Source organism: Stigmatopora argus, chromosome 22 (genome assembly GCF_051989625.1).
Source record: "Stigmatopora argus isolate UIUO_Sarg chromosome 22, RoL_Sarg_1.0, whole genome shotgun sequence".
In the NCBI taxonomy this organism is placed as follows: domain Eukaryota; kingdom Metazoa; phylum Chordata; class Actinopteri; order Syngnathiformes; family Syngnathidae; genus Stigmatopora; species Stigmatopora argus.
Genome location: NC_135408.1, coordinates 11,103,363 through 11,114,880, shown reverse-complemented (window position 1 = coordinate 11,114,880; position 11,518 = coordinate 11,103,363). Strand labels below are relative to the sequence as shown.

Below are 11,518 nucleotides of genomic sequence, written 5' to 3'. Positions count from 1 at the left end.
CTCTTTTGAAAACCCACTATCAATTGATTAATCAAGTCGCTTTAATCGTTCCTGTCCAGCACGTGCCAAGCTACATATATCATCAATAATGGCAAACGCTAAATATGTGGATATATATACATATATACACAAATACATATCATTAAATATAGTTATTTTATGATTTAAATTAAAGTCAGTTTTCCTTCACACCTATCTTGTTTGTTTTTAAGGTGTGTTATACACATTTATACACACATGCACATAAACAGATACATATATAGAATAGCAATGATTGCCAATCCATTTTCACTGTGAGGGAAGAGAACATGTCAGGGTTTTTTTATTACTAACTACCACAGCACATACCCCGTGATTGCTATACACATACCAGGGCTGGCAGCGAACGAGTTAATAAAAGTCTCATAACAGTAATGAGCTAATTGACATAAACACAATAAATCAAGCATTATTCTGGACATTTACCAGCACAAACGAATTACACGAACTGGGAGGCCTGGTCGTGTTTCAGTGCCATTGACAGCGTTAGACGTCCAATCCAATTGGATTCAAACGGCTGTCAGTGATGAATAGTTTTACTTCCAGCATCGCTAAAAATTTGAATGGCACATTTCTGTTTCCCCAGCAAATGTAAGTAGAATGTAGCAAAAGTTGGATGGCATAGCAAGTGCTCCAAGTCTCGTTCATGTCTGAATGCGGGTGGGATGGAGTGGGGGTTGGGGTACATCACTCCCCCCCCCCCTGCTGACAGAAAGCTAACCAGGTCAGTGCTTTAATTTGAGTCTCACTAGCAGCCTCAGAAGCACCATTGGGGATAGCGTTACTCGCTAGTAATTGCCGCTGAATTATTTGCAACATTGCCGCAATGGTGCGTTCCATTTTGTCGCCTTTACGTCACATGATTTGAGCTTATGGTTTCATCAACGGCGTGTTATGCAATGGCGGCACTTTCAACCTTGTTCTGGCAAGTTACGAAGCAGAACCGGCCGGAGTTGAAAGCGGGTGGACATCGGAGTTGATTTGTGCGCCAAAAAATGCGGACTGATACAATATAAGTATACTAGGGCTGCAACACGCAATTATCTCGATAGTCAATTTTAGTCGACAACTCTTTTCATGCATGTCATTTTCGATATGTAGTCATCTGCTTCAATCGAGGAGGATAACAAATCATATTGTAGTCATAATTGCCATTTTCAATAATTGTATAACTGTAGGAGGAAAACACAACAATACAAATGTTATCTTTCAGTTTGTGTCTTATTAAATAAAAAAAAAAAAGAGAATTGGGACTCGCAATGTTCCCTCTAAGCTGCGCACGTGCGCAATTGCGCACTACTCTCGTCTTCTCTGCGCACAGCAAATCATATGGAGCGCACAAAATAAAATCCCAATTTTTTTAATTTTTTTTTTAGGTCATCCGCCGGGCCGCCCATTCATAGATATTAATCATTACATTTTATTATTACTAAATCATTTGTGTAGTAGACATACACCTGCTTATGGCAGGTGTGATACTGGTGTGTGCCCATAGCGAGCAATGATGATGTTGCTCACACCGGTACTCAGTGTGCTCAGGGAGGTTGTCTTTCTGCCCAGACAAACAAAAAATTAGAGGGAACATTGACTGGGAGGCTCCAGAAAGACCATTTGGAGAATGTTTAGGCTTCTCCATCAATAATGGCTGTCAACGATGCCCTTTGAAAAAATCCAACAGCTACTGAAATAACATCCATACGCAAAGAGCGAGCGAGGGAGGTTTAGGGAAAAGGAAAAATGTCCTTCTAGATTTCCTTGGTGATGTGAAGCAGTTTGCCATCATGACAACAACCTTTGTGTCGGTGTCACTGTCACCAGGTACTTCTCCCTCTCTGGAATGTTTTTCAGAGCCTTTAAGTGCTCTTTCGCAGAGGCCGAGAAGCTATTGAGAGGCCCCCCGAGCTTGTGGCCTGCTAAAGACCGCTTCAATTAGTCCAGCACCCTTGCCTTTGATTCCATTGGTTGCCATCTCCCCCCCTCCGTGTTTGCGCTCGTAAATTGGCCTCACGGTGTGCATCTGGACTGGGAGAATCAAATATGATGCTATGTACGCTTGGTATACAAAGACATTTTAACTTACAACAAGGAGGACACCTGCTGGCTGGAAAAAGCATCAAATTGAACCTTTATCAAGCAGGAAATTAAAAAGACAAATGACAGTCTTTCTTACTTTAAGCACTTTTTTAAAAAAAAAAGTGCTTTTGATGGAAATCACACCACTTTGAATACTTAAAAATATTTCAACGGTCATTATTATTATTTTTTCAAACACTGAAGTAACTACGCACAAAATCAAATTGATCTTTGATTTAAAAAATTTTTTTTTAGAACTGATATTAATTTAAATTTAGTCTTATGATGTACTTTGTCATGACATTTTTTAAATCCACTTGAATTAAGTAGAAGGTCGTTTTAACCTAAACCTAATGCTAAGTTTAAAGAAAGGCAACACTTGTTTAAATCATTTATTTAATGAAATACAATAAGCGCAAAATTTGTACATCTAACGTTGTTGTGCAATATAACATTAAAATGTAGCTGTTCACAATGCTCTCTCTCTCTCAGCTATAATTCAAAACATACAAATCAAATGTTTACTTTCATAATGTTTGTCCTTGCCTTTTTGGTGGATTGCAGCCATCGTAGAATTTGTAATTAGGATTGATCATCTTTTTTTGTGGCGGTTAATTAATGAACCAACCTGGTTGATTTTGCTACGGAACATATTGCTAAATTTTTCACAATGAAAAAGCACATTACGTTTTATTACGCTAATCCCTCTCAATTACAGAACATATTAACACCACTCAAAACAAAACATATCAGGAACTTGCGTTAAAAAAAACAACAACAAAAAGAGGCAAACGAAACAATACAAATTCTGATGTTTTACAATAAAATAAGGCAAAGTATCTAAAGAAAAAAAATGTGTGGGTGTTTTTGTTTGGGTTTTTTCTCTATAAAGTGTGTCTGCTGTTGAACATTGATGTTGCTTCTTTAAAGAGTTCTTCAATGGCAACGTATCAAATTAACTGGAGAAAAAGATTTTGGAAAAAATGACGTTTTGAGATTTTCATCATCCTAGTTACTGATCCAATTATCAATAGAAAAATGACTTTCAAACTCAATCATGCATAAATAGGAGGAGACTCTTACCACATGTATCCTTCTTTAAAATCAGTGAATTTGTGGCGGACCATAAAAGTGGCTAGCGCATCCGCTACCTGAAAGACGAGCAAAAGAAGAATGAATTCACAGTGAGAAAATAAAGATCACTCAAAAAGTTCAGAGGCGGCTGAAGTACTTTTTCAGGTGCGTCCTCGTGGACGGCGTGGCCACACTGAGGGAGGACCTGCATTTGAAACTTCCCTGTGGACAACCAGGAGATAAATACAACGCATTCTGCAAAAGAAAAAATGGTAAAAACAGTACTACCTTGCATCTGTCCTATGGTAAGGTCTTTGTCAAGCCTGTCCACTCCTGCACACAAAAATGCCATTTTTCCTGAAATGCTGCCGTCAACATAGAGAGCTAAAAAAAGATCTTGACTATGAGAATTAGAACCTGCGAGCAGGAGCAATTTTGGCACAGCGCAGGTGAGGAAAAGTGCAGAGAGGCCTTTAAACCAGCCCTCCCAGTACTTCTCCGTCTTGGCCAAATCAACTCTCCACGTGAAGATGCTCTCTTTCTTGGTCTGCGGTGGAGCAAATGGTCATCTAAGAAGCATCTGCACCACCCAATGAGAGACAGACAACAAACCTCTTGGTCATCTTCCTTCAGCTTTTTCTTGCTGGACTCTTCTTGGCCTCCTTCCTCGTCTTCCTCCTCCTCCTCTTCTTCTTCTATGATCCCTTCGCCAATGCTGTTGGAGACCGCCGGGCTCCTGGTGGACTCTTCACATCTGCGAGTGGCAGAAAGTGTAAGATCGCCGGGCACGCCGTTCATTTATTAGCCCGGAAAAGTGGTGAAGAGGACCTACTTTTTAACTTGGCCTCCCATGGACACGCGTGCCGACTCGATGTTTCGGATTTGGCCGCTCTTGACGCTGACGGGCAGAAGAAGCCATTTGAATGAGTAATCTTTGGGTTTTTTTTTTTTCCCTCACACGGTGGCTTGGTGTTTACCTCCACTCGATGGCGTTTTCCAGCGATTTAAAAATATTGGGCCTACTTCTCAGGAAATTCTGCATGCTGTTCAGGGCGTCCATTGCCGTGCCTGAAAGAAAAGCCATTTCGAGCACACCACGCGCGTTGGAGACCAGAAAAAAACATTCCGACTCCGACAACCGACCCTCGACGACGTCGATGACGCTGAGGCCGATCAGCGACGGTATAAGATTTGCTGCGGCGGTGTGGACCGCTATGGCTCCGCCCATGCTGTGGCCAACCAGCATGATTGGCGGTGGGCTTTCTCCATAAAGAGCTTCTACCACTTTGCCGACATCCCTTTGGGGGACAGAAGAGATTGTGTTGAAAAATAGGGACATGACATTACTTTGAAAGCCAATAGAAGGAAAAATGCCATTTTTTTGGTGATGTTATTCCCTCAATATACAACAACCTACTTAGCCATAGTGTCTGCAGACAGATCTTCTGAATTTTTCACGATGGAATCCCCTGCAACAAATGAGAGGTGCACATGAATACAGTGTTGATCCCGGTTTTTAAAATAATGTTTTTTCCCACATACTAGCAAAAATAATTCACACTTTTGAGAACTAAGGAAATACAGTAATCCCTCGAAAATCGCGGTTAATGTAGACCTCATGTGTCAAAGTGGCGGCCCAGGGGCCAAATCTGGCCCGACGGATCATTTTGTGTGGCCCGGGAAAGTCAATCATGAGTGCCAACTTTCTGTTTTAGGATCAAATTAAATTGAAGAGTATAGATGTATATACAATTTCCTGATTTTCCCCCTTTTAAATCAATAATTGTCATTTTTAATCCATTTTTTCTGTGTTTTTAGTTCAAAAATCATTTTGTAAAATCTACAAATATATTTAAAAAAAAGCTAAAATAAACATTGTTTTAGATTTATAAAAAACTGAATATTCAGGGCTTTTAATCCAGTTCTTTTAATCCTTTCATAAAAAAAAAAATCTAAATATTATATCTAAAATGGTCCGGCCCACATGAAATCAAGTTGACGTTAAAGCGGCCCGCGACCAACCCGAGTCTGACACCCCTGATGTAGACCAAACATGGCCGCCAATCGAAAAATCGCAAAGTAGGGTCACCCCGATTAGAACTTTTTTCCCCCTTGGGTGCAGAGTCCTCGTAGCAAGATTGGCTTCCGTTTACGAGTTTCAGCGTGGATTTTCACATTTTTATGAACTTAAAAAAAAAAGTTTCAATAATTAATAGTGTTGCATATCAGCATTTCTTGTTAAAAACACGCTAACTGCAAAAATTCAAAATCTCTAACCGTGAGCTCGAAGGTCCAAAGCCACCACCCGGCAGTGAATCCTGTTATAGATGACGGCCTATAAAACAAATAGAAAGAGCTTCAAGTACAGTTAAAACGGGCAGGATTGTAACCGTTCTACGTGGCCACACGGTAATGGTAAAAGGGACGACGCTCACAGTGAAGACGGCCCAGGAGAGAGCGGAGTGTCCTCCTCCATGCAGCAGGAGCAGCACGGGACCATGAGCACCGCTGCAGTAAACTCGGAAAATGTTCCACGTAGTTAAGGAAATACCCCACCTGGATTTGTCTCCCCTTCCCCGAAAGCATAACAAATGACTTCCCCAATGTTGTCAGTCAGTGTGTAGCACGTGGGACTTTAATAGGAGCAGTCAAAGATATGTCTTTGCCGTTTTCGTTCTCCACTTCGACATCTTCCATGGTTTCAAAATACTGGCTCCAGGACAACGGGGTGAAATCTCTCCTTCGTCCAGGCCTGGATGCAAATAAAGAAAAATCACTATTTCAGCAAAGACAGTTTAACCAATCAATGAGTTTTCTTCTGGGGAAAAAAGCAGCTCCACTGGAATCAACAGTTTACACTTTTAAATTATCCTCTTTTTTTACGTGTCTATTATGACTTAGATCGGCTCAAATTTCAGTATATTTTTTGGCTGACATTTACGGTAATGTGCGTCTAATCCGATTTCACTGTCAAAATGAATTGGGCGTTTATCACCGTTAATGGCTTGGCAAATCTAACGGGTTTCACTGCTGTTGTACTTTGATATCACCTGAAAAAAGTATCTTTAAAAAAATGAATAAATGTTGAATTAAGCACACTAATGCGCAGCTCAGTGGTTTACTCACCCCATCTTGATTTTGGAGCCGGACTGGAAGCCACCCGGCATAGGAGGTCTGGAAGCTAATAGGTCCAAATGCAACTGTTTCTCCATGTTCTTGGTCGCTGTCACGGAAGCTTAATGGTGACCTGAGCCTTCTTTTGCTGCATAAGAGTTTTCTTGGACACCTGCGCAGCAGACAGTGCCAGATAGAGACAAGCTGTAACCGCTAACTATCGCTACATTTGTAGTGTCTCGGGCTAACTGCTATTAGCTACATTCTCTTCTTCTTCTTCTCCTCCAACTTTTGCATTTACTGAGTTAGGTTGCCCTCTGCTGTCTACTACAAGCAAGTGGCAATGTAGTAGTACTTTAAAAATGAAACGTAATGTATTTAAAAATGATTAAGTACTAGGTCATACTCCCAAAAATATTATTGACATATAATGCCAGCATAAATTTGGAATCTTTTGTTACAATATTATATCCACATCTATTAGAATAATGTAATTGTTTTCAACTTTTGCCTGTTACTCTACACTATGACACTGGTATATTTGTACAACAATAACATTATACTTGCATAATAACAAAAGCATTCAAATCAATACTCTTGCATATGGTTTCAAGTTGCATTAAGACACTTTTTTATACCATGAAAGAATTCTCTTTGATCCGTATTGATTGTTGTTTCATCATAACATGCAATGAAACCTTTTTTGTATGTGCGGTACCTACTGAAGCTTTGGAATTATGATTTTAAAGTGCAAAACGACACTCCGGTCACATTTAAATTAAGCGACATCTGATTTTAAGAATAGCAGCGGGCCTTATTTATAGCGCGGCCGGACCCGATAAGCTGTGTTTGCCGCGCTCGTGGCTGCTTGCTGGTATTTAAATTGCAGCAGAGCGCATGCGGCAAGCGGGCCTGTTTGGTTTCAGTTTGCAGGTCACCTCAATCACGTTGTAGCTGGAACAGCCAGGAGGTGTTTACAGCTGTCCCCGATCTGCCAGAGTCCTCGTAGATCGCCGCCGAAGCCAAGGGGTTCGTGTTAGATAACTTTTACTGGGGCAAAAGTGGCGAGCCGTTCTGTTTTCGTGGTATTTTAAAGCGTATGCCAACTTGAGCACGCTCCTTGTTAGGGGCCGTTTCCAGCAAGCTGCCTGGGTGGGTGCTGTAGATGTTGGACATCTGCGATTGGTAAAAAAACAAAAAAAAGGAACTTTTATGCAGGAATGTTTTGTAAATGTTAAGCCATAACTCCATCCAGTTAGAGGAAGAAGCAATTCTATCACATAAACGATACTATTTGGAAAGTTGATTCATCGTTCAGAAACATTGGTGACTCAAAAGTGTACTCTTTCATATTTTCTGGGTAAAAAACAAACCTTCTTACCTTCTACCTTCTCATTTCTGTTGTTAGCCTTTGATTGAAAGCTGATTACTTACATTTGACATTCGGAAACATGCTGAGCAGAAAGAACCTTAACTTAAAAACAAAAGTAAATGGACTATTTTGGCATAATATAAAAAATAATGTGATTTATGTATCGCTTTGAAGTTAAAATACTTGAAGAAATCAAGTTTCAGCGCCATTCAAAGACGATGCGTTAGTAAACCAACATTTCCATTAAAACCACAGAACGGGTGAGTTAATGAGCCATCTCTAAGCAAACTCCAAACTCTTCTCTCCGTTCTGATTGGTTGCAAGCCAAGCACTGCATGTTCCGAGAGCTCTTTCATAGGATATCACAGTATAGTGTGAAGATCCAAATCTATGTCAGGCTTATTACATAAGCGCTCCGACAACAAGCGTGACAATGCCACATTTTCAAAGCGGCAGGCGGTGACGTTACAAGGTGGCGATCAACAAGAGCTCGGGTGTCCGGATGCCGGCGTCTGGTAAACACCAAACGCTCCAAAAGCAGGTGGGTGGGTACAAATTGTCACGCAGCCTGGGCGGTGGGGGGCGTAGGGGCCGTAGGGGGCGTAGGGGGGTCATGTGCAATAAGTGTCCATAAAGTCAGCAGCTTGGCCGGAAGACAGACAGATAGCCATCCGGAGCCAAACGAGAGATGAGGACAACCGCCAGCTAGGATTTTTTCATCGTCTTTGATGATTCTTTGGGAAACTGCTAAGGTAATGGCTGGCTGAATGGACGGACCACCATGGCACTTGAAAGGGGTCGAATACTTGTATGACAGTTGTGCTTTCATCAGATTAAAAGCAACGACAGGGGAAGTGGGTTCATTTCTGATCAGGGATTGGAATAATAATGGCAAAATCGAAATCTGCATATTGATACTAGGGATGGGCCGTGATTAATCAATTAATCAACTAATCAACGATCAAATTTGAATAGTTGAATAGTTTAGAAATTCTTTGAGGTAAAAATTCAAATACCTTTTTGCACAACATAGTTTTAAATATGTACTTTCTAACTGTGGGAATGTTATATTAAGAAACAACACCACTAAAATATTAAGGCCAAGAGAAAATTCCTTTAAATATGAAGCAATGAATCACAAACTGAAATGTACTATATGTAGTAGTATTAAGAAACACAATCTTCTAACGCTGTTTTGACAAATTGCCAATTTACTAGGACAAGGATGAGTGAAGACATAATGAAAATGCAGTAGGATTTCTTTTTTTGAATTGTAATTTGATTGACGAGTCGTGTGCGGTCAAAGGTCAAATCAAAGAGCAGATTTTTTTTTCCATGTCAGGTGGCAAAATGGGGGCGGTGAAGGCCATAGAGGCGGCCCCTTCGGCAACTGTCAAGTTCTTTGGCGCTGGCGCCGCGGCTTGCGTTGCCGACCTGCTCACCTTTCCGTTGGACACGGCCAAAGTCCGACTACAGGTGGGATGACGTCTTGAGTGATGACGATAAGGGGAACCGCTTGGATTGGGAGGCCAACCTTGGAAAGGAAATTCAAGTCAGATCAAATGACATTTTTGCTCACGTCAGGTACAAACAAAATTGGCTTATAATAGAGAAATCTTGCTATTTAGCGGTCATTTTTGGGGGCGGGGTTGGAATTGTGCTTTGAAACCAAAAAAGTAGGAACTATCAATTTTAGTTAACTGAGGATTAGTATTCCAAAGAATTTTGATTTCTTTTTACCAAAATGTGCTTTCATTGAGGACAAAATAATAGACAATTTACAGTGTTTTCCTTCTTGTTCATTAAAGTTAAAAAAAAACAATTAGTGATAATTGTTCTAGTTAAAAAGGTGAATATCCCAATTAACATTCCCCTGCCAATGAAGACCAGTTACTGCATTACCCAATGCAAACAAATGAAAAAAAATCAATGAGTGAGACAGATATAACGGCAAAAGCATCCAAACACCCCGCGGAAAAAGCCACGGGCCAAACGTGAAAGCCGAACCTCCCAAATTTTGACGCCAGCGTCATCCCGCTAAAAATGTCTCCGGCGCACTCATCTTCAGGTTCAAGGCGAAGTTGAAAAGGCGGCGGGCGGCGACCCGAGACGATACCGTGGGGTGTTTGGCACCATCAGCACCATGGTGCGCACCGAAGGTCCCATGAGCCTTTACAACGGACTGGTGGCGGGACTGCAGAGGCAGATGAGCTTCGCCTCCGTTCGGATCGGCCTTTACGACTCCATGAAGCAATTCTACACTCGGGGCACAGAAAGTGAGTACGCCCGCGTTTTGTCGTCGACTTAAGCGGCCTGACCAGAGCGGCCGGCCGGTTGGCGCAGGTTCGGGAATCGTCACCAGGCTCATGGCGGGATGCACCACGGGCGCCATGGCCGTGGCTTTCGCCCAACCCACCGACGTGGTGAAGGTGCGCTTTCAAGCGCAGGCGCGCCTGCCCGACGGCGCCAGGAGATACAACGGCACTCTAGACGCCTACAGGACCATCGCCAGGAACGAGGGCGTGCGAGGCCTTTGGAAAGGTACTTCTTTTTCTCGTGTTCAAACTCTGCTTCCGATGGTAACTCTGCTTTGTTACAGGGTGCATGCCCAACATTACCCGGAACGCCATTGTCAACTGTGCAGAGTTGGTCACCTATGACATCTTTAAGGAGGTCATCTTGAAATATGACCTCATGTCGGGTGAGTTGACCTTTGTGTTTTGGCGTCGCTGTTAAATCGTCAACGATGGCCAATGATTAAAACTAGCAATAGGTTTAGGCCCCAGTCGGCCATTTTGAAAAGTAATGTTTTTGGGTCGATTGGGGATGGAAGTTAAATATGCTATGAATAGGTGAACATGTCAAATCATGAAAATGAAAAAGCGAACTTAGCAATTAAATCTTGTTTTTGGTTGTTGTTTTTTACACTGTGACATCACAAGCCGAACTGACTGTCTCGCTTTCTAATGGGAGATTTTTTGTGGGTAGAACCAAGACTAATTAGGACCAAATTTCTTATAGATTCTTGTCATTTTTGGGGTGTAAACGTGTGCCCAAAATGGGGTCCTAGTACCTTTCATTTTCCGTACATTCCATCTGTGTTGCTATTTTCCGATGACTTGCTTACGATTTTTTTAAATTTAACAGATAACCTGCCGTGTCATTTCACGGCCGCCTTTGGCGCAGGCTTTTGCACCACGGTGGTGGCGTCGCCCGTAGACGTGGTGAAAACCCGCTTCATGAATTCGGGCGCCAACCAATACAGCGGCGCCATCAACTGCGCGCTCGCCATGATGAAGAATGAAGGACCCGCGGCATTTTATAAAGGGTAAACGCATACCTGGAGGGTGTTCTTCCGGTTCTTGGCACGGCGTCAGCAGTCAACTTTCGCCGTTCTTCCTTCAGGTTTATGCCGTCTTTCCTGCGACTGGGCTCCTGGAACATCGTCATGTTTGTCACGTACGAACAAATCAAACGAGGGGTGACGCAATACTGGGAGTCGCCATTTTGAAGCCACAAAGAAGCCACCTTGACTGCTTGTCAGTTGACATAAGAGGCTCCAAAAGAGCACTTTAAATTTTGAGGGCCAAGCTCAGGTCGATGAGAGTTAAGACTTTGCGCAAGCAACAGGAAGTCCAACCTTTTGCACGTCTTCCCGTAGTGCGTGTGACACTCCTTCCGGAATTCCACGAGGCCATTGAGCACTTAGATGTAAAAATAAGCGGACCGAAATTTGGTGTCCCCCTTAAAGAATGATGTGATGTTTACAAAATGAATCTCTGCCGTTGCTTTTCATGTTATATTGTCATATTATGGAGGTCGTATACAATAAGTAGACTGAGTCGT

At 42.2% G+C, this 11,518-nt stretch overlaps 2 protein-coding genes and 1 long non-coding RNA gene across 5 annotated transcripts; 1 reads left to right on the top strand and 2 right to left on the bottom strand.

Moving 5' to 3' along the window:
• Positions 1-2,505: 2,505 nt before the first annotated feature.
• Positions 2,506-6,588, bottom strand: ppme1 (protein phosphatase methylesterase 1). Its single transcript, XM_077592303.1, has 14 exons — positions 6,313-6,588; positions 5,847-5,938; positions 5,622-5,716; positions 5,464-5,521; positions 4,604-4,655; positions 4,330-4,484; positions 4,164-4,254; positions 4,019-4,084; positions 3,799-3,940; positions 3,604-3,733; positions 3,475-3,519; positions 3,344-3,408; positions 3,196-3,263; positions 2,506-3,071 (listed from the first exon to the last, which is right to left on the bottom strand). Exons 1-14 carry the CDS (start codon positions 6,396-6,398, stop codon positions 3,068-3,070), a joined length of 1,149 nt encoding a protein of 382 aa, XP_077448429.1. The 5' UTR covers positions 6,399-6,588; the 3' UTR covers positions 2,506-3,067.
• Positions 6,589-7,035: 447 nt separating this feature from the next.
• On the bottom strand, positions 7,036-11,409 carry LOC144068076 (uncharacterized). The gene is made up of 3 exons (XR_013298103.1): positions 11,013-11,409; positions 9,115-9,206; positions 7,036-7,476 (listed from the first exon to the last, which is right to left on the bottom strand). It is a non-coding gene; the product is annotated as an uncharacterized LOC144068076 (long non-coding RNA).
• LOC144068074 (dicarboxylate carrier UCP2-like) lies at positions 7,221-11,447 on the top strand. 3 transcript variants are annotated; one of them, XM_077592306.1, is made up of 7 exons: positions 7,221-7,329; positions 9,015-9,148; positions 9,741-9,948; positions 10,016-10,213; positions 10,272-10,373; positions 10,820-11,000; positions 11,078-11,447. In XM_077592306.1, the coding sequence occupies exons 2-7, from the start codon at positions 9,023-9,025 to the stop codon at positions 11,181-11,183; spliced, it is 921 nt and encodes a 306-aa protein (XP_077448432.1). In that variant the 5' UTR covers positions 7,221-7,329; positions 9,015-9,022; the 3' UTR covers positions 11,184-11,447. The 3 variants fall into 3 exon arrangements, with proteins under 3 accessions (XP_077448432.1, XP_077448430.1, XP_077448431.1); XM_077592304.1 differs by lacking the exon at positions 7,221-7,329 and adding an exon at positions 8,089-8,213; XM_077592305.1 differs by lacking the exon at positions 7,221-7,329 and adding an exon at positions 8,314-8,424.
• The last annotated feature ends 71 nt before the right edge of the window (positions 11,448-11,518 follow it).